This window comes from Thunnus albacares, chromosome 15 (genome assembly GCF_914725855.1).
Source record: "Thunnus albacares chromosome 15, fThuAlb1.1, whole genome shotgun sequence".
Classification (NCBI taxonomy): domain Eukaryota; kingdom Metazoa; phylum Chordata; class Actinopteri; order Scombriformes; family Scombridae; genus Thunnus; species Thunnus albacares.
The window spans coordinates 30,179,242-30,203,377 of record NC_058120.1 but is presented as its reverse complement, the minus strand read 5'-3'; the positions used below and the strand labels follow the sequence as shown (position 1 = coordinate 30,203,377).

Genomic DNA, 24,136 nt, shown 5'->3' with positions numbered 1-24,136 from the left:
ATCAAGTCATTGCAGCTCTAATGTTCAGTTCACATGTGCCTCTTTCAAATGTTTAAAAGTCTGAACAGGCTGAAAGCTTGAAGATGTTTGTAGTTACAGGATGACATCACTGATGATGTAACAGGATGAGAAGTGAGTCATTACTCCCTCCATGAATCCCAAAATCAAAATCTTTACTACACACCTGTCCACCAGGTGTCACATTACACAAGACTGAAAGATGATGTTTCATTAAACCAAACTTTATTGGTCAGTTGCGGTCAAACATCACATCAACATCACACACAAACACTAAACCTGTCACACTGTCACTATGACATCATGCAGCTGCTGTGATGTCACGTCGCCCCGGTGACCTCAGACAGCGTCTCCAGCAGCTGGAAGTAGTTGTACTTGATGTCGTACTCCATGTCGTACCAGAAATTCACTGCAGCAACAAACAAACATACAGAAAACGTTGATATTTATTAAAACACAACAGCTGACTGAACACACTCAACTTCTGAGTTTGTGAAAACAAAAACTGAACATCAGGTTTTTGAAATGACCTGCTGCACATTTCACAAATATGTATTCAGGTGTTTCAAAATATGATTACAGCTTATGATTATGATTATTATTATCAATATTATTATTATTATTTGCTTTTTGTCTTCTTCTGTGGTTGAAATGACTCATCCTGGTTTAGTGCTGCCGTCTGCTGTCACCTGACATCTAGGCAGAGCTGCATGTAGTGGGTCAGGTGTAGTTCAGGTGTGGTTCAGGTGTGGTTCAGGTGCAGTTAAGGTGTGGTTCAGGTGTTGTTCAGGTGTAGTTCAGGTGTGGTTCAGGTGTGGTTCAGGTGTAGTTCAGGTGCAGTTAAGTAGTGGTTCAGGTGCAGTTAAGGTGTGGTTCAGGTGTAGTTCAGGTGTAGTTCAGGTGTAGTTCAGGTGTAGTTCAGGTGCAGTTAAGGTGTAGTTCAGGTGTGGTTCAGGTGTGGTTCAGGTGTAGTTCAGGTGCAGTTAAGTAGTGGTTCAGGTGCAGTTAAGGTGTAGTTCAGGTGTAGTTCAGGTGTAGTTCAGGTGTAGTTCAGGTGTGGGTACCTGGTACAGCTGCAGTGTTTTTACCTGCAATGCAGCCGTGCGACTGCTGCACGTGGTGGAACCAGAGTGATGGCAGGAACAGCATCTCTCCGGCCTTCACGCTGCAGCGGACCGGTCGAGCTCGCCGGTACGACGGGTACCGCTGCAGGTCCGGGTCCAGAGGGTCCAGAGGGATCCAGGGGACCTGAGGGGGGGAGGGGGTTCAGGGAGGGTGAACTGGAGTGTTTTAAACAAAGCAGAGAGCGCTGAGATTAACAGACACCTGAACGCACCTTCTCAGAGTTGCTCTGATCCACGACCTCGAACTCACCGTCGTCCTGCTGACGGTAAACAGCCGGCTGATACACACCTGAGACAGAGTGTTACCATGGTTACTGTAGAGATTGCAGAGTGGTTACTATGGTCACTGCAGTGGATGGAGGGTGGTTGCTATGGTTACCGTAGGGGATGAAAGGTCGGTCTGTGGGCGGCAGCAGGATGAAGTTTTTCTCTCCAGAAATCACACAGTAAAGATTCTCATAGTGATCTTTGTGCACTGAAACACAAAACATACAATATAAAATGTTCATATTAAACACACTGAATATACATATTAAACATATTGTTTCTACATATTAAACATATTGTTTCTACATATTAAACATAATGTTTCTCCATATTAAACATAATGTTTCTACATATTAAACATATTGTTTCTACATATTAAACATAATGTTTCTACATATTAAACATAATGTTTCTACATATTAAACATATTGTTTCTACATATTAAACATAATGTTTCTACATATTAAACATAATGTTTCTACATATTAAACATATTGTTTCTACATATTAAACATATTGTTTCTACATATTAAACATAATGTTTCTACATATTAAACATATTGTTTCTACATATTAAACATAATGTTTCTCCATATTAAACATAATGTTTCTACATATTAAACAGAATATCTGACTGATGTGATGTGTTGTCAGATCTTACTGGATGTGACGGCTCTCGCCTCTCCGAGCCAAAAGTTCACTGCATCTGGTAACTTTCCTAAAAGAAGAATAACAGATCAGATATGATCATAAAGAGAAAACAATAGTTTCTTAAACATGAATCAGTTGATGGTGAACAGAATCCAACACATTTAGTGTGATTACTGAAAAGAGTGAAACTGAGCTGGAAAAGCCGACTGCTGTCGGTCGGACAAAACGAGACATTTGAAGATGTTAAGTTGCACTTTAGGGAATCATGACGTGCAGTTTTCTCTACTTTCTCATTTTTGACAAGAAAATAATCTGCAGGTTAAATGACATTGAAAACAATTGTTGTAAAAAGACAGATAACAAGACTATTAGTCAAAAGGAACCGGAGAGTGTACAGCTGATTATTAATAACATTAAAGCAGCACTGTGAGACAATCTGAGATGTTTCTTCTGCAGCGTAAAGACATGATGAACGACCTGGACGGACCGAACAGGAAGACCTTCAACCCCAGCTGGGATACGACTATTTCCTGCCTCAGATCCATGCAGAGGTTTTTATTAAATGATGTATTTTATCTGATTACGATGTAAGAATCATGTTCAAGTTTTCCATGGGTCAGGTGATAAACATATGAACTATCCAGGAAGTAGCCTGAGCCTGTCTGTATTCTCTGTAGCGTTGGACAGAAGTCATGAAAGCAGCTCGATGTGTCTTTCACATCAGACCAGAACAGTTTCACAGCTTTAGTGAAGCTGCAACAGTTTGTGTTTCTGACTGACTGAGGAGACAGTCAGAGAAGATTTATGTTGTCTGTTTGACAAGAGCTCATATTTCTCTTCATATTTACATATTTTATATATTTTATATTTGTGGGACTGCCTGTATTCCAACATCATGACTGCAGAATGAAGAAAACATCTGGAGCAGGTTTTTGTTTTTGGTCTTTACTTGAAAATACTCTACGCGTCTATACTAATGCTGTTCTATAAAGAAGTATAGATATAAAAGTCAATTAATTCATCTACTTAATAAATAACTGTCGGCCATTTTTTCCCTGCTGGTATTAAAGAGTCTGAACCTGCAGAAACTGAACGTATGGATTTTGGCATCTTTGCTTCAAGACAGATGTGATAATGAAGTGATTAATGGTTTCAGTTCTACATGTATCAGCGACCCCGTTGACCCCACTGTGACCCGCCTCCGGTCTGAGCGTGCTCAGTGTGAACTCACCGAGCGCCGCGCTCATCCAGGGAACATGCGGCTCCACATCGTCCGTCAGCTCCGGCAGCTCATCCAGCAGGTTGGAGCACTGCTTCTGCACGTAGAACACGCCGCGCTTCTCCACCTGACGGGACTCCACATGATGATCAGCTCAGGAAACTTTACACACTCACACAGCTTTGAAATATAAAAGTATCTCACACATGCTGTAAAAATAAATACAATCTGAAGATTTAAAGATATAAAAATCCTTTGGTTTGTGTGTAGAATCAGTTGTTACAGTGGCGTCCTTCAGTCCAGCAGCTTCTTCTTCTTCATGTGTTTTATCTTCTACGTGTATCTGACAGCTGCTGCAGATTTACACTCACAGCTCCGTATCAAACCGTCACGTTTAACTTCCTGACTGAAGCACCGGGAATCATCAAACAGATTGATCATCTTATTGATCACAAAGTTCTGATTTTGATCACAATATCTCCAGTCTCAGTTTCAGTCTGTGTTTTATTCAGAAGTTCTAATGTTCAGACTTTAACAACTGTGACGTCTTTATAATCAATATTTTTCATATATATTTATACGAGTGATGCGTCTCACATTACACACTGTCATCTCATATATTAGTATTATTAAAATATTGATTACAGCTACTTGAAGAACAGAATTTTTCTGTTGTTGTAGTTTTACTTGACTAAAAGATTCCAGTGTTTCCTCCATCAGTGACTCGTGGATCTAAATGTTTTGATACATATAAAAACAATCTGCTCTGAATAATTATTTATGTCTGAAACGTTTTTTTTTAAATGCTCCCTCATTACAAGTGCAGAATCTGTGAATCTGTAAAAAGTTTTCCTGCTGGACACCAGATGTTCCTCCTTCACTGTAAAGTTCATCTCAGTGTTTGTGTGTAAGTCGCATATTGAACCACGATTGGCTCCAAACTAGCTGTGATGTCACACATCCTGCTGCTGACTGAGCTCAGAGAAACTTTCTTCCTTCAGCAGATGATGTGAAAACAAACACAGAGAAGCTCAAACATCCAGCTGAAGGCAGAAGAAGAGAAACCTGTTTGTGATTGGAGGAGGATCACGTGTCCGGCCTCCCGCTCACCTTTCCTTCTATGACGTCGAGCACCGAGGAGAAACTCATCTGCCGCTCCTCCGGCATCACGAAGCGATCTCCGTTCACGGCGTCAGCGTAGCCGTTGGGAGTCACCGCCACGCTGATGACCTTTGACCCCACCTTCTCCCTGGAGAGACAGAGGAGAACAGGAAACCGATGACATCACCACAGAAGAAGATCGGATCAGTGCAGGTGATGGTGGGCGGGGTTTCCTGACCTCAGGTACGCCGGCGTCCACCTGGTCAGAGCCGGCCAATGGTTGAAGGCGTTGCGGATGATACAAGGTTTGTTTGGACCAATCCAGTCGCGGTAGAACTGCAGCGGGTCAGGTGGCTCCTCCAGGTAAGGCACTGATTGGTTCAGATACAGATCTGAAAGGTAATCAGTGATCAATCAGTGATCAGGAGCAGCAGGATACTTTATTAACGAGTTTAAATAAATCAGTTACAGAATCAGACTGATGTTAGATCAACATAAGTCAACATGACAGCTGTAGAAATTAATCAATTAATTGATCAGTTATCAATTATTAAATGAATCACCAACTATTCTGATAATCCATTCATCGTTTCTCTGATTGCAGCTCGTTAAATGTGAATATTTTCTGGTGTTTTTAGTCTCTGTGACAGTAAACTGAAGATCCTTAGATGACGTCATCTTTAGGAAACATTGATCCACATTTTATGAACCAAACAACTAATCGATTAATGGAGAAAATAATCAGCAGATGAATTGATAATGAAAGTAATCAATAGTTGCAGCTCTAAAGACCTGCTGATGAATTTCAGTTTCACTGATCAATAACTGACTGTTTTCTGTATTAAACCGGTTCTACACTGAGACAATAAGAAATGATCAATAATGAAAACGATTGTTAGCTGCAGCTGTAGATCACATAAAAATATTGATCACATGACTTCAGATAAATCAATCAATCAATAAAGAGGTGAAACAAGAAGCTTCACAGTTTATTTGAGCTTTTTGTTCCTGGATGTGTGAAAGATCAGCTGATCAGAGTCTGAACCTTATTATTGATTATAAAAATCTATTATTAATCTGCTAAAACAACCAAAAACTAACAAACACACGTCTGAATAAATATGTTTAATAATGATTCTATAAGAGAAATATCTTTATATTTACTGATGAATTACATCAAAGTTACACAATATTTTTAATCATTATCTATTAATCTGCTGATTATTTTCTGGATCAATCGATTAGTTGTTTAGTTCATAAAATGTCAGAAAATGGTGAAAAATGTGGATCAATGTTTCCCAAGAATTTGGACTTTTTTTATTTGAAAAATGACTCCAACCGATGAATGGATAATCAGAATAGTTGGTGATTCATTTTGTTGGTAACTAATTGATTAATTGATTAATGGCTGCAGTTCTACTCTGTTTCTGTCAGTTTGGCTTTAAAACGTCTTTTTATGTCCCTGCAGGTTTGTCTGAATGCAAGAGAATCATTCTGCTGAATCATTCAGTAGTACTGTAGTATTAGTACTATAGTATTAGTGCTGTAGTATCAGTAGTACCATAGTATTAGTACTGTAGTATCAGTGGTACTGTAGTATTAGTACTGTAATATCAGTACTGTAGTATCAGTAGTACTGTAATTTCAGTAGCACTGTAGTATTAGTACTGTAGTATTAGTAATGTAGTGTCAGTAGTACTGTAGTATTAGTACTGTAGTATTAGTAGTGTAATATCAGTAGTACTGTAGTATTAGTACTCTAGTATTAGTACTTCTCTCACCGTGAGCCTCCAGTGAAAACTCAGCCAGACGTTTCTTCACAGCCTCCATATTATTTTTCCGTCATCACAGATTTGACAGGTTCGATCTTCAGAAATGATCAATAATCAATAAAGTCTCAGCTGTTTGTGTAACACTTCACTTCACGCTGCCATGCTGCTTTGTTTACATCCGGTGCGCATGCGCGGAGATCCGCTCATGGAGTGTTTAACGTCAGCAGATCTCCCCCTGCAGGCTGGAGGATGAACTGCGGCGGCTGCTGGTGGCGTCATATTAGTACTACTATCAGTGGTGGAAGAAGTACTCAGATACTTTACTACAGTAAAAGTACATAGGTATTATGAGCTTGATGTAGTTAAAGTATTGCAGTAAAAGTGTTTTTGCAGAAAATGGGTCTATGACTGATATAATAAATCAATGTAACAAAGAACATTATTAATACTGATGAGTCGGTGCATTAGCAGCATGTTATTGCTGCAGCTGCTGCAGGTGGAGCCAGTTTGAACTTTTTGAAGGTCACCAGATAAATCAGAGGTCAGAGGTCCTGAGATGATCGATCAGGTAAGAAAGGAGAAAAAACAAAGTTCTGATTCATAAATCTGGATTCATTTTCACAACTTTTCTTTAATCTTTGAGTTTTTGTGAAATCTTGGAGAATTTTACCTCTTTGAGCCTCAAACAGTTATTTATTTGAAACCATGTGAGGGGAAACGTCTCTTTGGTGGAGCTGTTAACAACTCATAGAGAATCTGAAATGTGACCCTGACTACACACTGCTTATTGTAAGACGTCAAAAGCCAAAAAGGTTGGAAAACACTGGTTTCATCTTTAACAATGTGTTGTATTTTAAAAGCTTGTTATATTATCCATTGTGTCAGTAAAGTGAGGATGCTTTCAAAAATAATGACATGAATAGTTTTTATTGATGATGATGTGATAAAATACAAGTGACAACCACAAAAACACCTTGGGCTTCCACAGCTGGACAGATGTTATTCTATTAAAACATGAATAGAGCTGCAAGCTGCTCATTGGATCCCGACAGTAACAACAGCAGAGTCAACTGAGAGAAATCAATGAATCATGTAGAAGGAAAAATAATTGAGTGTTTGAGTCTGAGACAGATCTGCTTCACAGTGCAGAGTGTGTCTGATGTTTGATTCCAGCAGATGATCTTCAGTCAGCAGAGATTCTGTAGGAGGGAGAGTCTCTCAGACGCACAGACACAGAGGAACCAAACCAACCAGGCCAGACTGCAAAGCCAGCATACAGAGGTTCAGTGAATGTGGTGTTGAAGGTGTGGAGGTGGATCAGTGTGTCAGAGGAGACTCTGTAGAAGGACAGAGTGCCAGCAGGGCAGTCCACATACACTGCTACTCTGTTAAAGACAGAGAAGGAGGAGGAGATGGCTGTTACTGTCTTATTGTGACGGACAGAGTAATGACCATCATTAGAGCAGTTCAGACTCCAGGACTGATTATTCCATCCAAACACACAGTCGTCACTGCGTCCTTTCCTGCTGATTCCTCTATAAGTCACTGATATATCAACTCTTCCTCTCCACTCAACCTCCCAGTAACAGCGACCAGTCAGATCATTTCTACACAGCAGCTGAGGCCTGCAGTCAAATCTGTCTGGATGATCAGGATATGACTGATCCAGGGACACCCATGTCACCTTCCTGTTGTTGTCAGACAGTTTGAGTAATCTGTTTGTTGTGTTTGTGTCCAGTTCCAGTTCACAGGCATCTGATGGAGAGAATAACACACAATACAGCTGGACTGTTTATCATCTGTTGATTTATTAACAACTTTACTGACATTCACTGAAATTACACCATTCAAATTTAAACCATCTCCATGACAACTGAGACACTCCATCCACTGAGGAAGGCCATGAGATATGACTGAAAGCTTTGGAGATACAAGCTTTTGATGAGATTTTTTGGCCAAATTCAAACTTAAACTTCATTCCAGCTACCTCTGATGTTTGTCTAAATGTAAACTCAACAGTTGAGTTAGAACACTAACAGTCAACATGATAGTGAAGATGTCAGTAATATTCATGTTTTTATCAGTGAAGTTTGATGTAAAGTGAAGGTCTTTGCACATCAAATCTGTTGTTTTCATCTCAAACTGTTGTTTCAAACAGATTTTTGTCCAAATGCTCCAAACAGCTGCAGTCAGTATGAATGAATGAACTTTATCTTCAGGAGAGACATGAGTGACATTTTGGAGCAGGTAGCACCACCATGTGGCCATTTAACATTTCTCTCTGAACTTTGAACTGTTTTATGGATTCATTGGTTCAAGATAAATGTCAGTTTAGGCCATGACCATTTCTGCCAAAACAGATTTTCCATCATTTTGAACTTTTTTTCCACTTCTTTTACATATTTCATCCAGTTTTTTTCAAAGTTCTCATGAATCAAACTGAAAACACACTCACACTTCCACACACCAGGTTTCAGTCTCTGCAGTCCACCATGGTCCAACCTTGAGGAAGAGAAAAAGTCACAATCACCTTCATACACTTTCACTTATATCCACGATTAAACATCAACCAGAGTCCCTCAGTTAGTCAGAAGATGTTTCTCAATCTGTGTTCTTGTCTGTACTTGTGTTCTTGTTCTAATTCAAAGTCTGTATCTAGTCAAGTACAGTCTAAACACCTATATGTGTTCTTGCTCCACCCCTTTTATTGGGGATGCATCAGGAGCTGACAGCAAGTATGCTGCAGTTCCAACTGCAGAATGATCATACTGCTTCCTCCTATCCTCAGAAGTTTGTACTACTGAATCAAACTTGCAAGGTCCGAAACAGTGAGTACACAAGTCCGAAATTGGCATACTTGGTATTGAGAAAGGCCCAGAGTGTCTGTTGTCTGTCTGTCTGTCCATACCTGAGAGTGTCAACCTGCCCATACCTGAGTGTCTACTTGTCCATACCTGAGATTGACCACCTGTCTATACCTGAGAGTGTCCACCTGTCTGTCCATAGCTTAGATTGACCACCTGTCCATACCAGAGACTGTCCAATCTACAGTGTGGATCCTCCAGTCCAACAGACAGCAGCTTCTCTCCTGAGTCTCCTGGATGATTGAAGCTCACATCCAGCTCTTTCAGATGGGAGGGGTTGGAGCTCAGAGCTGAGGCCAGAGAAGCACAGCCTTCCTCTGTGATCAGACATCCTGACAGGCTGAACACACACAACAGTTGCTCTAATGAGTTTAAAAAGATCCTCAACTCAATAAACAGTATTTTGCCCCTTAGACCTTTATGTATGTTGTGTACGTTCCACTTGGCACCCCCTGCTGTTTGTTGGTGTCATGTTATGTTAGTAGCAGGAGAGAAAGCGCATGTTCCTGCTGGAGGCTGCTATTGCTGAAGCTCAGGGTTTAATCTGATGCCATTCTGTTTTTACTTGGGCAGAATAAATGTGTTAAATATTGTTCAACAGCATAAAGATAGTCAGAAGATTTAATAGAAATTTACTGATATTTTATGTTAGTTCATATTTTTCATTCCAGTGATGATCACTGTGTGATTGCAGTAATTTCATTAGCCAACTTAGCGTCTCCATCATATTTCTGATTTCATTTCATTCAATGTTTAAAAAATTAATTTGTAGTATTTTACAAAAAAACTGTTAAATATAAAGGAAATCATGTACAACATTTCCTGAGCAGCTGGTGTACATGCAGGTGTATGTTCACCTGCATGTAAAGGACATGACAGTAATTCTGTATTTATATTTTCTGTTAGGGACTGTTCATTATTTATGAGAGGGAGGGGGGTGGTGCAAAACAGGGGAGGCATGTCAAATAATTTTTTAAGTACTGGGGGGAAACTTACGTTTTTTATTTTGGCAACTCCAGGGTTTCGTTTTCAAGTAACTTTAATTAATGTGGGCAGCAAAGGGTAAGTTTTTAAAATCAAATAGCAGCCACAGTGCCAACTAATATTATTATTCTGGCTGATGCTGCCACTGTTGTGTATGTTACAATTTATTTGGGAGGAGAGTTTTTGTTATTTGTGGTCATATGTTATTGTCATTTTTTTCTTGACTATAGTTGACTATACTGCTGTAACGCAATAATTTCCCTCACAATTTATTTGTGGAATAGGAAGCGTGGTTGTAATGCCCCTTTATTCTGCTGAAATGCATACACAGCTTGTGTTGATGTGATTTTCTGTGAGGAGGATGTGCATTTTGCGTTAAAAAATAGCTCTCTGGTGAAAACTCTCACTCCCTCCATGCTGTTTACTGGTTGCATTGGCTGGACCAAGTTAGCTTTTTTTGGTTTCAGAGCTGGAACTGTCATAGGTAACTTTTGCAGTACTATAGGAGAGGACCCATAAGTTGGGCTAGTAATCAGCTTTTTTCCTGATGAGGGAAGGGGTGGGGGGGGTGGGGGGGTCATAGATACATGACTAGCAGCAACAAACAGCAACAACAGCAGGAACAGCTGGTGAAGGACAGAAGAAGGACCTCAACATGTCAGCATGGTTTATGGGGTTTCCTGCGGATGAGGAAACACAAAGAACTCTGGGGAAGAAGTCAAGTTAGTGACATGCATTAACGGTAAAAGAATACATACAGATGGAGAAGAGAAGAGGAGCTCAGTGCATCATGAGAAGTCCCCCGGCAATCTAGCCCTATAGCAGCATAACTAAGGGCTGGTCCAAGGCGAGCTTGGTTGGCCATAACTGTAAGCTTTATCAAAAAGGAAAGTTTTAAGCCTACTCTTAAATGTAGAGAGGGTGTCTGCCCCCCAGACCAAATCTGGAAGATGGTTCCACAAGAGAGGAGCCTGATAGCTGAGGGCTCCGCCTCCCATTCTACTTTTGGCGACTGTAGGAACCACCAGTAAGCCTGCATTCTGGGAGCGCAGTGCTCTAGTGGGGTAATAGGGTACTGTGAGCTCTTTAAGATACACTAGTGCCTGACTGTTAAGGGCTTTGTATGGGAAGAGAAGGATTTTAAATTCAATTCTTGATTTTACTGGAAGCCAGTGCAGTGAAGCTAAGATGGGGGAAATGTGATCTCTTTTTCTAGTTTTAGTCAGTACACGTGCAGCTGCATTCTGGACCAGCTGGAGAGTCTTTAGAGACTTGTTAGGGCAGCCTGATAATAATGAGTTGCAATAATCCAGCATAGAAGTAACATCCAGCCTAGAAGTAACTATTTTACTAATAAAAAGCACTAATTTACTATAATATAATAATATACTATATATATTATTTAATATAATAGTTATTTAAATGACCTGAGACTTTCCAGTCTGCAGTTTGAACTCTTCAGTCCAGCAGACAACAGCTTCACTCCTGAATCCTGCAGGTTGTTGTTACTCACATCCAGCTCTCTCAGACTAGAGGACTGGGAGCTGAGAACTGAGGACAGAGCTGCACAGCATCTCTTTGAGAGGTTACAGCCACTCAACCTGAAGAATTAAGAATTTTAAGCAGTCAAGTCACATAATGAATATATGAAGTAAATAAAGATAACCAGGTCGTAATTTTCAAACATTTGAAGACTAACCTGAGAGTTTCCACTGTGCTGTTTGGACTCTCCAATCCAGCAGACAGAAGCTCCACTCCTGAAAACTGCAGGTTGTTGTTACCCATATCCAGCTCTCTCAGACTAGAGGACCGGGAGCTGAGAACTGAGGACAGAGCTGCACGGCATGTCTTTGAGAGGTTACAGCCACTCAACCTGAAGAATTAAGAATTTTAAGCAGTCAAGTCACATAATGAATATATGAAGTAAATAAAGATAACAGTGTTATAATTTTCAAACATTTGAACACTAACCTGAGAGTTTCCACTATGCCGTTTGGACTCTCCAGTCCAGCAGACAGAAGCCCCACTCCTGAATCATGCAGGTTGTTGTTACTCATATCCAGCTCTCTCAGACTAGAGGACCGGGAGCTGAGAACTGAGGACAGAGCTGCACAGCATCTCTTTGAGAGGTTACAGCCACTCAGCCTGAAGATGAATTTTATTAACTCAATTCACAGATCCAATATATAAAGAGTAATGCAAGCTTGGTGGGTAAAGGTTTATAGACAGCTGAATACTGACCTGAGAGTTTCCAGGCTGCAGTGTGGACTCTCCAGTCCAGCAGAAAGTAGCTTCACTCCTGAATCCTGCAGATCATTGTTACTCAGATCCAACTTTCTCAGACTAGAGGACTGGGAGCTGAGAACTGAGGTCAGAGCTGCACAGCTTCTCTTTGAGAGGTTACAGCCACTCAGCCTGAATAAGAATTTCAATCAATTCTTTGTGCAACACAGGTGTCCAACATGGACACACATATGACACAGTATGAGAGGGAGAATTAAACTCAAACAAGCAGAAACAAAAGACAAAAAACAAAAACAAGTAAAATAGTAAAAATAATAACAACAACAATATAACAGGCAAGCAAAAAGAAAAAAAGCGTGTTTAGCTTAGGCTCTCTCATTTTAGTAAGCATGTATGTAGATGTGTGTTGTGTGTATGTATGTGTGTGTTTGTTTGAATATAGAGCGGAGGAATAGCAAAAAAAGGAAGGAGGGTAAGTATTAACCAAAGGAAGAAAGAAAGAGAAAGAAAACAAAATAGGACAAATAGACACCAGGGTGGATCCGGGTCAGGACAGCTGGGTCAGGGCAGAATTTTAGCAGAATTTTCTTTTTCTTTTTGTTTGTTTTATCCCTTTTTAAATTCTTAATATTTATCTATTTTCCCTGTCTCCTCTTATTTGCTTTCTTTGCTCTCACCTGCTTTAGGCTGCCACTGGACCACGCCCGTAGGAGGTGGCTGGCCTGTTGGAAGTCAGATCCCCTTTAGAACAGCCCCTACTTCTACAGGAAGGGTCTGTTTAACCAGATCAGAGGAGTATATTTCTATTTGGAGAGGGAGTTAGCGGGGTTCCTCTGACTCCAAGCTCTCCCAAACCACTCCAGTCCCACAAGCGCCAAAGCCCCCCCAGTCCCCAAGGCCCAGTCATTCAGATATGGTTAGGATGGCGGGATGAATAAAGCATAACAGAATTATACAAAACAAAAGATAGATACATGAGTATGAAACAAGTTAATAAAATAAATGAGTAAATAATGATAATAAATAAAGAAATTAGAAATAAGAGATATAGAGAAGATAATGAGAATAGAACAAGAAGAGAAGATGTAGGTTAACAGAGTGGGATGTTGAGTGAGGACGTTCTATGTAATTTTCAATTGTATGTCTGTGTATGGTCTGAATGTGAAGATGCGTGTATATTATTGTGCTTGTAAAAAGGTAGAAATGGAAAAGTTTGTGGGGATGGCTTTCTTGGTGATAGCTAGGGCAACTAGTGTGGGTTTTGTGTGTTTGGTGGAAGTTCAACTGAGGATAAATCATCAAGTATGCATAATGAGGGAGAGAGGGGAATGCTGCAACCCAAGACTGAGGAGAGCTTCTGTGTTGCTTTAAACCAAAAGTGATATACAGGTGGACAGAACCATAAGGAGAGGTGGTAGTCATCTGTGGTGCCTAGTGTATATTGTGAACATTTATCTGTGTTGGTGAAACCCAGTTTATGCATTTTGCTTTGAGTGATGTGTTCTATGGAGGATTTTATACTGGATTAATTGTAGATTTATATTCTTTGTCATTTCAAATGAATTTCTGCAGACCATCCAGAGGTTGGCTTCAGAGGGGAGAGATAAATCTATTTCCCATTTAACAGTTGGCAAGTGGATGTTGTTATCTATATTGGAGATTAATTTATATAGATTTAAAAGAATTTCAGTGGATGTAGAATATTTCATGATCTCATTCTGCTGGTTGGAGTGGTTGAAGTGGATTACGTATTATTTTGATTTTATTTTTAATGACTGATTTACTTTGCAGGTATTGAAAAAAGTTTCTCCCTCTGACCCTGTATCTCTAGATTAGGTCTTTAAATGAGATAAATGAGTTGTCTTGAAATATGGTGGAGATGTGTGATTCCTTTTTGCTCTCATGTATTGAAGTGAAGTTTTCCACTGGGATGTCAGAGTTGAGGAAATGAGTGGGTTTTGAAGCCATTGTGATGTTTGATGTTCAAGCCAATGAAGGGTAAATCAGAGATCAGAATGTGAGAGTTGGGTTAGATTAGATCCATTTAACAAGATACTGTAATTGGTTTGCCAGATGGTAATGAAGAAACCAGGAACCAATGGCTCCACTAACTGCTCCACCAGACTGTGTCAGCTGTGCCCATCACATTCAGAAGATTGTGGAACTGGAGGAATGAATCTCCACAATGCACAAAATCCAAGAGGCTGAACAGTATATGGACACTATTCTTGGTCCAGTACACACTGACTGCTGTTGGTTCTGCTTCTCCTTCGGTCATCAAGCCCTATGAATCCTGGGTCCACCTCGGGGCTAGACCTAAAGTCCTGTTCAGCTCTACTCCATCTCATCACGAGCCCTGGACCCTGGTCGGAGCTTGCAACAGGAGAGGGAGAGGCTCCTCTCGCACACCTTCTAGCATTGACTTCCAGCTGGAGAATAAATATGACATCTTTGATTTGCACCACTTTCCACCTCTTTTGGTTGAGTAGCCCCAGTCCCACAGCCCCCTGTCACCTCTGGTCCCTCCACTAGCCAAACCTGAGCACTGCTCCTGCATCAGGGCTTGCCGCTCCACACTGCAGTTAACACCAGTGCTGAGGAGAGCTCCTGTCCCCCTCTCTGTCCATCCTTCTCCTTCCTTGCTGCCGTCACAGGTAAAGTTTTCCCCACCGTCCACTCTCCTTCCAACCATGCTTATTATTGGTGACTCGATTGTGAGAAACGTGAAGAGAAAATCGGCGGCAACTTTCTGTTTTCCTGGCGCTAAGGTGACTGACATCATGGAGAAAATCCCCAGCATCCTAGCTGATCATCCACTCACCTGTGATGTTGTCCTTCATTTCAGCTGTAATGACATTCCCAGTCAGACCTCATAAATAATGAAACTTGACCTCAGCAAACTTCTTGACTTCCTCTCGGCCCATCATAAGCGGCTCTACATCTCTGGTCCCTTCCCCCTACTTAACTGCGGCATAAAACCAAACATCAAATTCATTCTAACATTTATAAACAGAAACTTCATAACTATAACCTAGAACTAAAAGGAGCAAGACTGTTTTCTCTCAGAGATTACTAATAAAAAGAGCAATAATACATGCAATTCATTACTATCTGGCAAATGTAATTCTGTCCTGGGCAAGATGTTACATGTGCCTCAACATAAAGCCACCCCAGTAAATTTAACACATTTTCACCCACTAGATGGCGCAACATTGACAGAAATTGTCCGACACCTTAAACCCACTCTCTGCTGTCTTGACACCCTGCCTACAAACTTTAAAAAAAATGTTTTTAGCTGCACAGCACCAGATTTCTTACAAATACTAAACAGTTCCCTTCAACCAGATGTGTTTTCAGGGGTCCTAAAGACCGCAGTTAATAAACCACTTTTAAAAAAGCCTAATCCCAATAATAAAATTGTAAGATAATCAAGGTAAGATAAGGTAAGGACCTTATAAGGTAAGGACCTTATCTTACCTTGATGAAGCCGGTTTGGTCTTTATGGATTAAGGATGGGAGTATTGTTTCTAACCAGATACCCAGAAAATCATTTTAATGTCTGTGTTGACTAACGATATTGGGCGGTAGCTAGAGAGAAGAGTTGGGTCCTTGTCCTGTTTTAATGAGATGTTTATAGCAGCAGTGTTCATCTAGAGGAGGGAATTGACCTTTGTCTTGAATTTCCGCTACCATCTTAAAGAGAAATGGGCTCAGCGTCTGCCAGAAGTGTTTAAAGAATTCAACAGGGAATCCATCTGGTCCAGGTGCTTTATTGTTAGGCATTGTGTAGTTCCAAAAGTGTTAACGGAACATCTAAAATGTCTGCTTGATCTGTGGATATTTGTGATAATAGCAGATGATCTAGAAAGAAGTAAATAGTTGTATCATTTATGGCTTGAGGAGGTTGCGTAAAATTCCCTACTGTTGTTAATTCTTTACAGTTGTTGTGAGTGATTTCTCTTTATTGCACTGAAGTAGATTTGCTATAAATTTGCTTGATTTATTATTTTGCCCATAGTTCTTGTATCTCAGCTGTTGGAGGACAAATTCTGTTTTTTTGTCAATATATTATTTAATTGAAATTTGAGGGTTTGTAATTCATTCCAGGTGTGCTCTGTGAGGTTGTTTGCATAGTTATCTGTTAATTATTTTATTTTGCTTTCTAAGGTACTTTGTAGTTTTGGCTCTTGTTTTTTCTTATGAGGGGAGTATGAAATAACTTTCCATCTAATTAGCGTCATTCATTTCCAAAAAGGATGGCAACTCTTCCCTGATTAAGCTCTCAAAATGAGGATCTTTAAGTAGTGAAGTGTTAAAGCGCCATGTAGGGTGGGATTTAACAGATGATTCAATCGTCAGGGTGAGTGTTACAGGTGCATGTTCGCTAATTATGGGTTGATTTTGGTGTCTAGTATATTTGGAATGATAGAATTACTGGATAAGAAAAGTCAATTCGTGAAAATGATTGATGTTGGGGGGTAAAGTAGGAATAGTCTTTTGCAGTTAAGTTTTTAAGCTTCCAGCTATCACCAAGACTAAAGTAATCCATGTATTCTTTTATTACTGTTGAGGATTGAGGAAATCATGAATTGCCTGATTGTTGGCTGACTGTTGTGTCTTCTTGAATATTTCTCCAACCTATACTACAAGTTACAACAATAATTAGATGGAGGTAGACTTGACAGTGCATCGATAGAAGATTTACTCAACCTTCCACACCAAGTGTGCCCTCTAGTGAGTCTTACATGTAATGTGGTATTCTGAATAACAGGTGTCAGCAGGATGCCGTAAATCACAATACATGACACTGACCAGGTACAAGTGTGATGAGAAAGAAAGCTAGACAGAAGCTTTGTTTGTTTAGTTTTTAAAGGTCCAATAAATGACTTTGAGCCTCAGTTGATGTGATCAAACAACTATTTGCTAAGTAAGGATGTAGTGGAGTAATGGCAACCTGATCATTGAATGAAGTCACTCTGTCTGTGTGGGTTGTTATCCGAGCTTCTCTGTTCTTTGTTTTGGTGGCCGCACTAGCCACTCATGCATGTTTGTGCATTTGTGCATGCATGTTAGTGCATGTGCGTTCCTCCGTGTCCTCCATGTCCGTTTCCAAGAAGGCAAACATACTCAAATTACAGCTGAATAGTACACTAAAATATGTATCTGAAATCATTTCAGGTGAGAAATAGGCAATGCAGTAACAGAATCTTAATCCATATATGATAAGCACTGCCTAGTTTGACAGTTTGAGCTGAGTTTTGAGTTTTTGGCTTTCTTTTTTCCCCAACTTCATTGAGTAAACAACATGTTTGTTTTGGTCTGAGATGTTTGTGCTATAGTGCAACATCTAGTGGCTGTCATGTATTACAACTAAAAATTTTTAAGATAGGAACATCACATAATGAATATATGAAGTAAATAAAAGATAACAGCGTCTTGATTTTCAACACTAACCTCAGAGTTTCCACTATGCTGTTTGAACTCTGCAGCCCAGCAGACAGTAGCTCCACTCCTGAATCCTGCAGATCATTGTTACTCACATCCAGCTTTCTCAGACTACAGGACTGGGAGCTGAGAACTGAGGACAGAGCAGCACAGCTTCTCTCTGAGAGGTTACTTCCATTCAGCCTGAAGAAGAATTTCATCAGTCCATTTTACATTTTGTCATTTGGCAGATGCTTTTATCCAAAGTGATTAACAAGTGAGATAAAAATGATCAGACATTAGAGTGATTCAAAAAGAGCGGTGGTAAATATTCTCAGGTAGCTGACTGTTGTGACTTCTTGAGTATTGCTCTTACATGAAATGTGTTATAATGTGACAACAGGTGTGAGTAGGAGTGCTAGACAAAAGTTTTGCTTGTTTAGTTTTTAATTATTTAAGAAGGAACTTCACATAATGAATATATGAAGTAAATGAACTATAATAGGGTCTTGATTTTCAAACATTTGGGGCCCTATCTTACGCCTGGCACAAAGCGGCGCCAAGTGCGATGCAAGTGTCTTTGTTAGTTTAAGACAGATGCAGTTGTCATTTTCCCATCCAGCACCCACATTGTTTCAATAGCAAATGCACTTGCACCCATCAGAGCGCCCATGGGTGTGTTGGTCTTAAAATGAGGTGTGGTCAGGTGCATTGTTGGCGCATTGCTATCTTGAGACAGCAGAGAGTGATTGCGCTATCGACTAACAAAAACCTGGTCTGAAGTCAATGGCGCAGTTGTTTTAAGGGTGAATTGTCAAGTAATATGCGCCTACATAGGCAGGTGCACAACATACACTCTGCTTATTACACACACAGGACCCGCAGCAGTACACAAACATGCAAAAAGTGATTACAATGTGAAAGATTATTATTGTGTACATCAACATAATTAAAAAAATACATGTCATAATGCTAAATCCTAATATTTTTCAGAATTAACTGATTGCAGTTAAAATTGTCAAATTATTTGACCAAATCGTGGCAATACGCATAGGTATTTAAACAGATGGACAACAAAGGATCAGACACAGATCGACTTTCCTGCTGCATCAATACATGAGGACATGGGGAACACGAGGAAAAAAAATTAGATGAAAACAATGATTAAACAAAAGAAGGAAATAGCTTCTAGCTGCTGCCAGCAGCAGGATCAGCACCTTGGAGAGCTGATCAAGTCCTGATAACTGTGTTAATGATCCTTTACATGAGTAAAATTAATTAATTTTTGAACAATATTTAACAAATATCTTTAACATTTTTGAGAGTACAGTGATCAGATTTCCATACTTTCAGCAATGAAAACCGTGCTGATTTGACCTGTTACTCCATGACTGAACAAAATGATTTTAAAGAAACCAAAGCTGTGATTAAAAAAATAAACCTTTTCAAAAACCAAATGAACAAATTAATGAACAGGATCTTAAACTGGTGGTCTGGGGCCATGGAAGGGTCCATTAGCAGGGGTCAGTGTACTCGTTATTCACTTTGCGCACGAGCAGATCTGTTTCCTCTACAGAGAAGTGTCCCTTCTTTTTACTTGGCAAATGCATCATCATAATAGCAATCTGCCAAGGTGCAGGTGCACCTGGCTTTTAAAGGGAATGGGAGATGACACTCTGATTGGTTTATTGCATGTTACGCCGAAAACACACCCTACCCCCTAAATGCACTTGCACCATGCGCTTCAGACCGTGCACTTTCGATCATTAAAATAGGGCCCTTGAACACTAACCTCAGAGTTTCCACTATGCTGTTTGAACTCTCCAGTCCAGCAGACAACAGCTCCACTCCTGAATCCCGCAGGTTGTTGTTACTCATATCCAGCTCTCTCAGACGACAGGACTGGGAGATGAGAACCGAGGACAGAGCTGCACAGCTTCTCTCTGAGAGGTTACAGCCACTCAGCCTGAAGAAGAATAAGCAGAATAAAAGAAAAAAATGATAAACATTAGTTTTCTTCCTTGTGCAAAGAATAAATCACATTAATCTGGATTGTTCTGTGTGCATGTACAGAGCTTTGTTGGAAGCTTTGACCACTGGCAACAGACTCAGAAGAGCCTTCTCTGAAGCAGAGTATTTCTTCAGGTCAAACACTTCCAGATCTTTTTCTGATGACAGTAAGATGAAGCCCAGAGCTGACATCTGAGCAGGACACAGTTTATCTGCAGAGAGACTTCCTGATCTCAGGTACTGTTGGATCTCCTCCACTAGAGAACAATCATTCAGTTCATTCAGACAGTGGAACAGATTGATGCTTCTCTCTGTAGACAGATTCTCACTCATCTTTTTCTTGATGTATTCAACTGTTTTCTGATTGGTCTGCGAGCTACTTCCTGTCTGTGTCAGCAGACCTCGTAAGAGAGTCTGATTGGTCTGCAGTGAAAGACCCAGGAGGAAGCGGAGGAACAAGTCCAGGTGTCCATTTGGACTCTGTAAGGCCTCATCAACAGCACTCTGGTAGAAATGTGTTGATTTGCCTCCGAACACTTCAGACTGCCAGGATGTTGTTTGTTCTTCCGACAGCAGATTGACTTCAGAGTTGATGAATATCAGATGGACATGAAGAGCAGCCAGAAACTCCTGAACGCTCAGATGGACAAAGCAGAACATCTTGTCCTGGTACAGCCCTCTCTCCTCTTTAAAGATCTGTGTGAACACTCCTGAGTACTTTGAGGCTGCTGTGATATCGATGCCACACTCTGTCAGGTCTGATTCATAGAAGATCAGGTTTCCTTTCTGCAGCTGCTCAAAAGCCAGTTTTCCCAGAGACTCAATCATCTTCCTACTCTCTGGACTCCAGAGTGGATCTGTCTCAGCTCCTCCATCATACTTGATGTTGCTCAGTTTGGACTGAACCACCAGGAAGTGGATATACATCTCAGTCAGGGTCTTGGGCATCTCTCCTCCCTTTCTGTTTTTCAACACATCCTCCAGAACTGTAGCAGTGATCCAACAGAAGACTGGCATGTGGCACATGATGTGGATGCTTCGTGATTTCTTGATGTGGCAGATGATTGTGCTGGCCTGCTCCTCATCTCTGAATCTCTTCCTGAAGTACTCCTCTTTCTGTGGATCAGTGAACCCTCTGACCTCTGTCACCATGTCGACACACTGAAGAGGGATCTGATTGGCTGCTGCAGGTCGTGTGGTTATCCAGAGACGAGCAGAGGGAAGCAGTTTCCCCCTGATGAGGTTTGTCAGCAGCACATCCACTGAGGTGGACTTTGTAACATCAGTCAGGATCTCATTGTTGTGGAAGTCCAGAGGAAGTCGACACTCATCCAGGCCGTCAAAGATGAACACAACCTGGAACTCTTCAAACCTGCAGATTCCTGCTTCTTTGGTTTCAGTAAAGAAGTGATGAAGAAGTTCCACTAAGCTGTACTTTTTCTCTTTCAGCACATTCAGCTCTCTGAAAGTGAATGGAAATGTGAACTGTATGTCCTGGTTGGCTTTGTCTTCAGCCCAGTCCAGACTGAACTTTTGTGTTAAGACTGTTTTCCCAATGCCAGCCACTCCCTTTGTCATCACTGTTCTGATTAGTTCATCTCTTCCAGGTGAGGCTTTAAAAATGTCTTCTTGTCTAATTGTTGTTTCTGGTCTGTTTGGTTTCCAGGATGCTGTTTCAATCTGTCTGACCTCATGTTCATCATTGACCTCTGCAGTCCCTCCCTCTGTGATGTAGAGCTCTGTGTAGATCTGATTCAGAAGGGTTGGGTTTCCTGCTTTAGCGATCCCCTCAAACACACACTGGAACTTCTTTTTCAGGTTAGACTTGAGTTTACGTTGACACACAGCAGTTCCTGAATGAACAAATAACAAATGAAATCAGTGAGTTTATTCCACAGAAAGTCTAGAAATCTGAACATGTAAATGTGTCTGTATAGTTTTTCCTCCCCCATCAGTTTTATTCAGCTCATCAGTGGAGGACAAACAGCCTCTAATCTGATGCAGATGTGTGCAGCATATTTACATCAGAGTTTGAAATGTAAACCTCTCCCATGTTGCCTCCATCATGTTAAATCTGTTAAAAGCCTCTTACTGCTCAGCAGACAATCAGCCAGCTCCTCCTGCTTCATTTTCCTCAGGAAGTGCAGTGTGATCTTCTGAAATGCCTCTCTGCTGCTCCTCCTCTGTTCTTCCTCTTCAGCGTCCAACACCTCCTCATCCTCACTCTGACTCTCTAAGCATTCTGGGCAATCTGGACTCAGAATGCTCTGGACTCTCTTAAGCTCGTTTTTCACAAAAGTGATGATGTTCTCCTCCAGCAGCTGGAACAGGAAGATAAACTGAACATTTCATTTAAACTGGTAGAGCACAACATGTGATTCATCTGTCAGTCTGAAGGCCTGCTGGTTTAAACAGAGCAGCATGGACACTGTTAGGACCTGAATGGTACTTTAGTATTTCATCTTTGGTTGATGGAGTTAATAGTAGAAGGTGTGTTTGTACATGTACACACCATAAATATGGAGTCCAGGTGTGTTTGATGCTGCTGTGCAGACTGATCACTGGGAACCTCTGAGCTCTGCTGCTGAACTCTGTGGACAAAACATCACATTTAAGGACCTTTAATGATTCAGAACTGCACACAGCTTATTAAAGATGTTCTGTCATGATGACAAAATGAACTCCTGTAAATGCTGCTCTGATTACTGGATGTCAGATTCTTACCTTCCATCAGTAGATTGTCCAATATTAAACTCAATAGGATGCCACATAGATCCGTCACTCTTCATTGACACACAGCTGTGTTCAGGAGAGTCCACTCTGTGCTGCTGCATCCTGATACAAACAAAACAGTGACAAAAAACATTTACATAGTTAACACCAAACAAATACAGACTGACTGCCAGTTGAAATGTCAGAATCAAACTGAAGAGAGAGATATTTGGCCTAGTGGAGGAAAAGCAGCCTAAACCCTTAAACTATGAGCTGAGGACAGCCAAGATCCTGACTTCTCCGCTGCCCAGCTCCTCAAAGTCTCTGCTGCCCAGTGTCTCCACAGACATACAGCAAGTTCCCGAGCCGTCGGCCACCCTTACCTCCTGCCTCTTGGACGCCCTTCTACGTGGCTTTGTTGACACCTCAGGCCTCAAAGTCTCTGCCCTGAGCATCTGTCCTCCTCCAGAGCAGTTCTACCTACAACTGCTTTCAGTTCCACACCCACCTTCTCACCTGTTGCCACTTTGTAATTCCCATTCCCTCATCAGCTCCTCAGTACATATACCGGTCTCAGTCATTCATTCCCTGCGAGTTTGTCAAAGTTGCTTCATTGGAAACTTTTGTTCTAGTCAACTAGATTCTGATCCTGTTCCTGTTCCTTTTGTTATCTGTTCCTGCTGGTTTCACCTGATTCAGACTGCCTTCCCATTATGACCTGTAATCCTGTCTGTTGGTTTTTGAGCATTAAAGGCCTTTCCATTTAACCTGTCTGTGGTGTCTGCACCTGGGTTTACTGGAGGTTTATTCAGCCGAAACAGCTGATGTACCAACTAGTTTTGATTTCTTACCTTCCATCAGCAGATTGTCCACCTTTAAACTTAATAGGAGGACGCATAGAGTGGTCACTCTTCATGGACACAAAACTGGGTTCAGGAGCATCTGCTCTCTGCTGCTGCTTCCTGATACAAACAAACAATTAACAAATCAAAGACATTAAAAAAGATTAATTCTGACCAGACTGTCAGCAGATGAAGTTTTAGCAGCAGAATGAAAATCAGTAGGAAGACAGTGGATGAGAAATGTTCTCCTGTTCATCAACATGTCATCTGATGAAAGATGTTTCATCTTAGTTGATTAGTTGACTAATCAGTCATTCAGGTCTTTGTTAACTCAGAAAGTTAGTAGTTCATTCTGAGCTATTAAGAGTTATTATTCAGTAGTTGAGTGTCAGATCTGACAGTGAGTATGAATAATGATGGTGGTGTGATGTGAGTGGAGAACAGTGATGGACAGTTAGAGATCCTCATCTCACCTCTGAGCTTTGGTCTGGCTGTCATGTTCCCCACACAGAGAGCTTTTAGAGGGAGGGACTCCCTCCTCTCTGTCCTCACACTGATCCATAGCAGCGAAACAGCTGCTGGGAGAGCTGCACTCCGTCACTCCAACATGGAAGATGCTCAGCTGCTCAACTCACATCCAGTCACAGAGACTTTGTAGCTTCAGCTGTAGAGGAAACACAAAGAGAGAAGATGCTGCTGATTCTCCTTCATCAGTCCATCACTTCATCATCATCATCAAACTGACTAAAACTGCTTTATTTCACTCCTTTGACTCTATTGTGATTCTAATGAGATATTGTGTTTGTGTTGCCTGAATGTGTCACACAGAGCAGCTGCAGCTGCATTTCGTTGTCCTGTATTGTGTAATGACAGTAAAGCTGAAGCTTGAACCTTGAGCTCACAC

At 40.9% G+C, this 24,136-nt stretch overlaps 1 protein-coding gene across 1 annotated transcript; it reads right to left on the bottom strand.

The window, feature by feature from the left end:
• Window positions 1–334: 334 nt before the first annotated feature.
• Window positions 335–23,339, bottom strand: LOC122998729 (NLR family CARD domain-containing protein 3-like). The gene is made up of 14 exons (XM_044375699.1): window positions 23,242–23,339; window positions 22,403–22,513; window positions 22,191–22,269; window positions 21,771–21,999; window positions 19,740–21,531; window positions 19,461–19,634; window positions 12,242–12,415; window positions 11,428–11,601; window positions 9,183–9,356; window positions 8,608–8,654; window positions 7,409–7,907; window positions 1,355–1,456; window positions 1,107–1,266; window positions 335–427 (listed from the first exon to the last, which is right to left on the bottom strand). Exons 1-13 carry the CDS (start codon window positions 23,304–23,306, stop codon window positions 1,179–1,181), a joined length of 3,708 nt encoding a protein of 1,235 aa, XP_044231634.1. The 5' UTR covers window positions 23,307–23,339; the 3' UTR covers window positions 335–427; window positions 1,107–1,178.
• Window positions 23,340–24,136: the final 797 nt, after the last annotated feature.

What these genes read in the sequence shown, in the direction of transcription:
- LOC122998729 (XM_044375699.1), bottom strand. Translation starts at nt 23,306, where the DNA reads ATGAAGAGTGACCACTCTATGCGTCCTCCTATTAAGTTTAAAGGTGGA. An exon ending in AGCATAGTGGAAACTCTGAG is followed by an intron (nt 12,416 to 19,460) that starts GTTAGTGTTCAA and finishes ATTCTTATTCAG; the next exon opens with GCTGAGTGGCTGTAACCTCT. An exon ending in TGCAGCCTGGAAACTCTCAG is followed by an intron (nt 11,602 to 12,241) that starts GTCAGTATTCAG and finishes TTAATTCTTCAG; the next exon opens with GTTGAGTGGCTGTAACCTCT.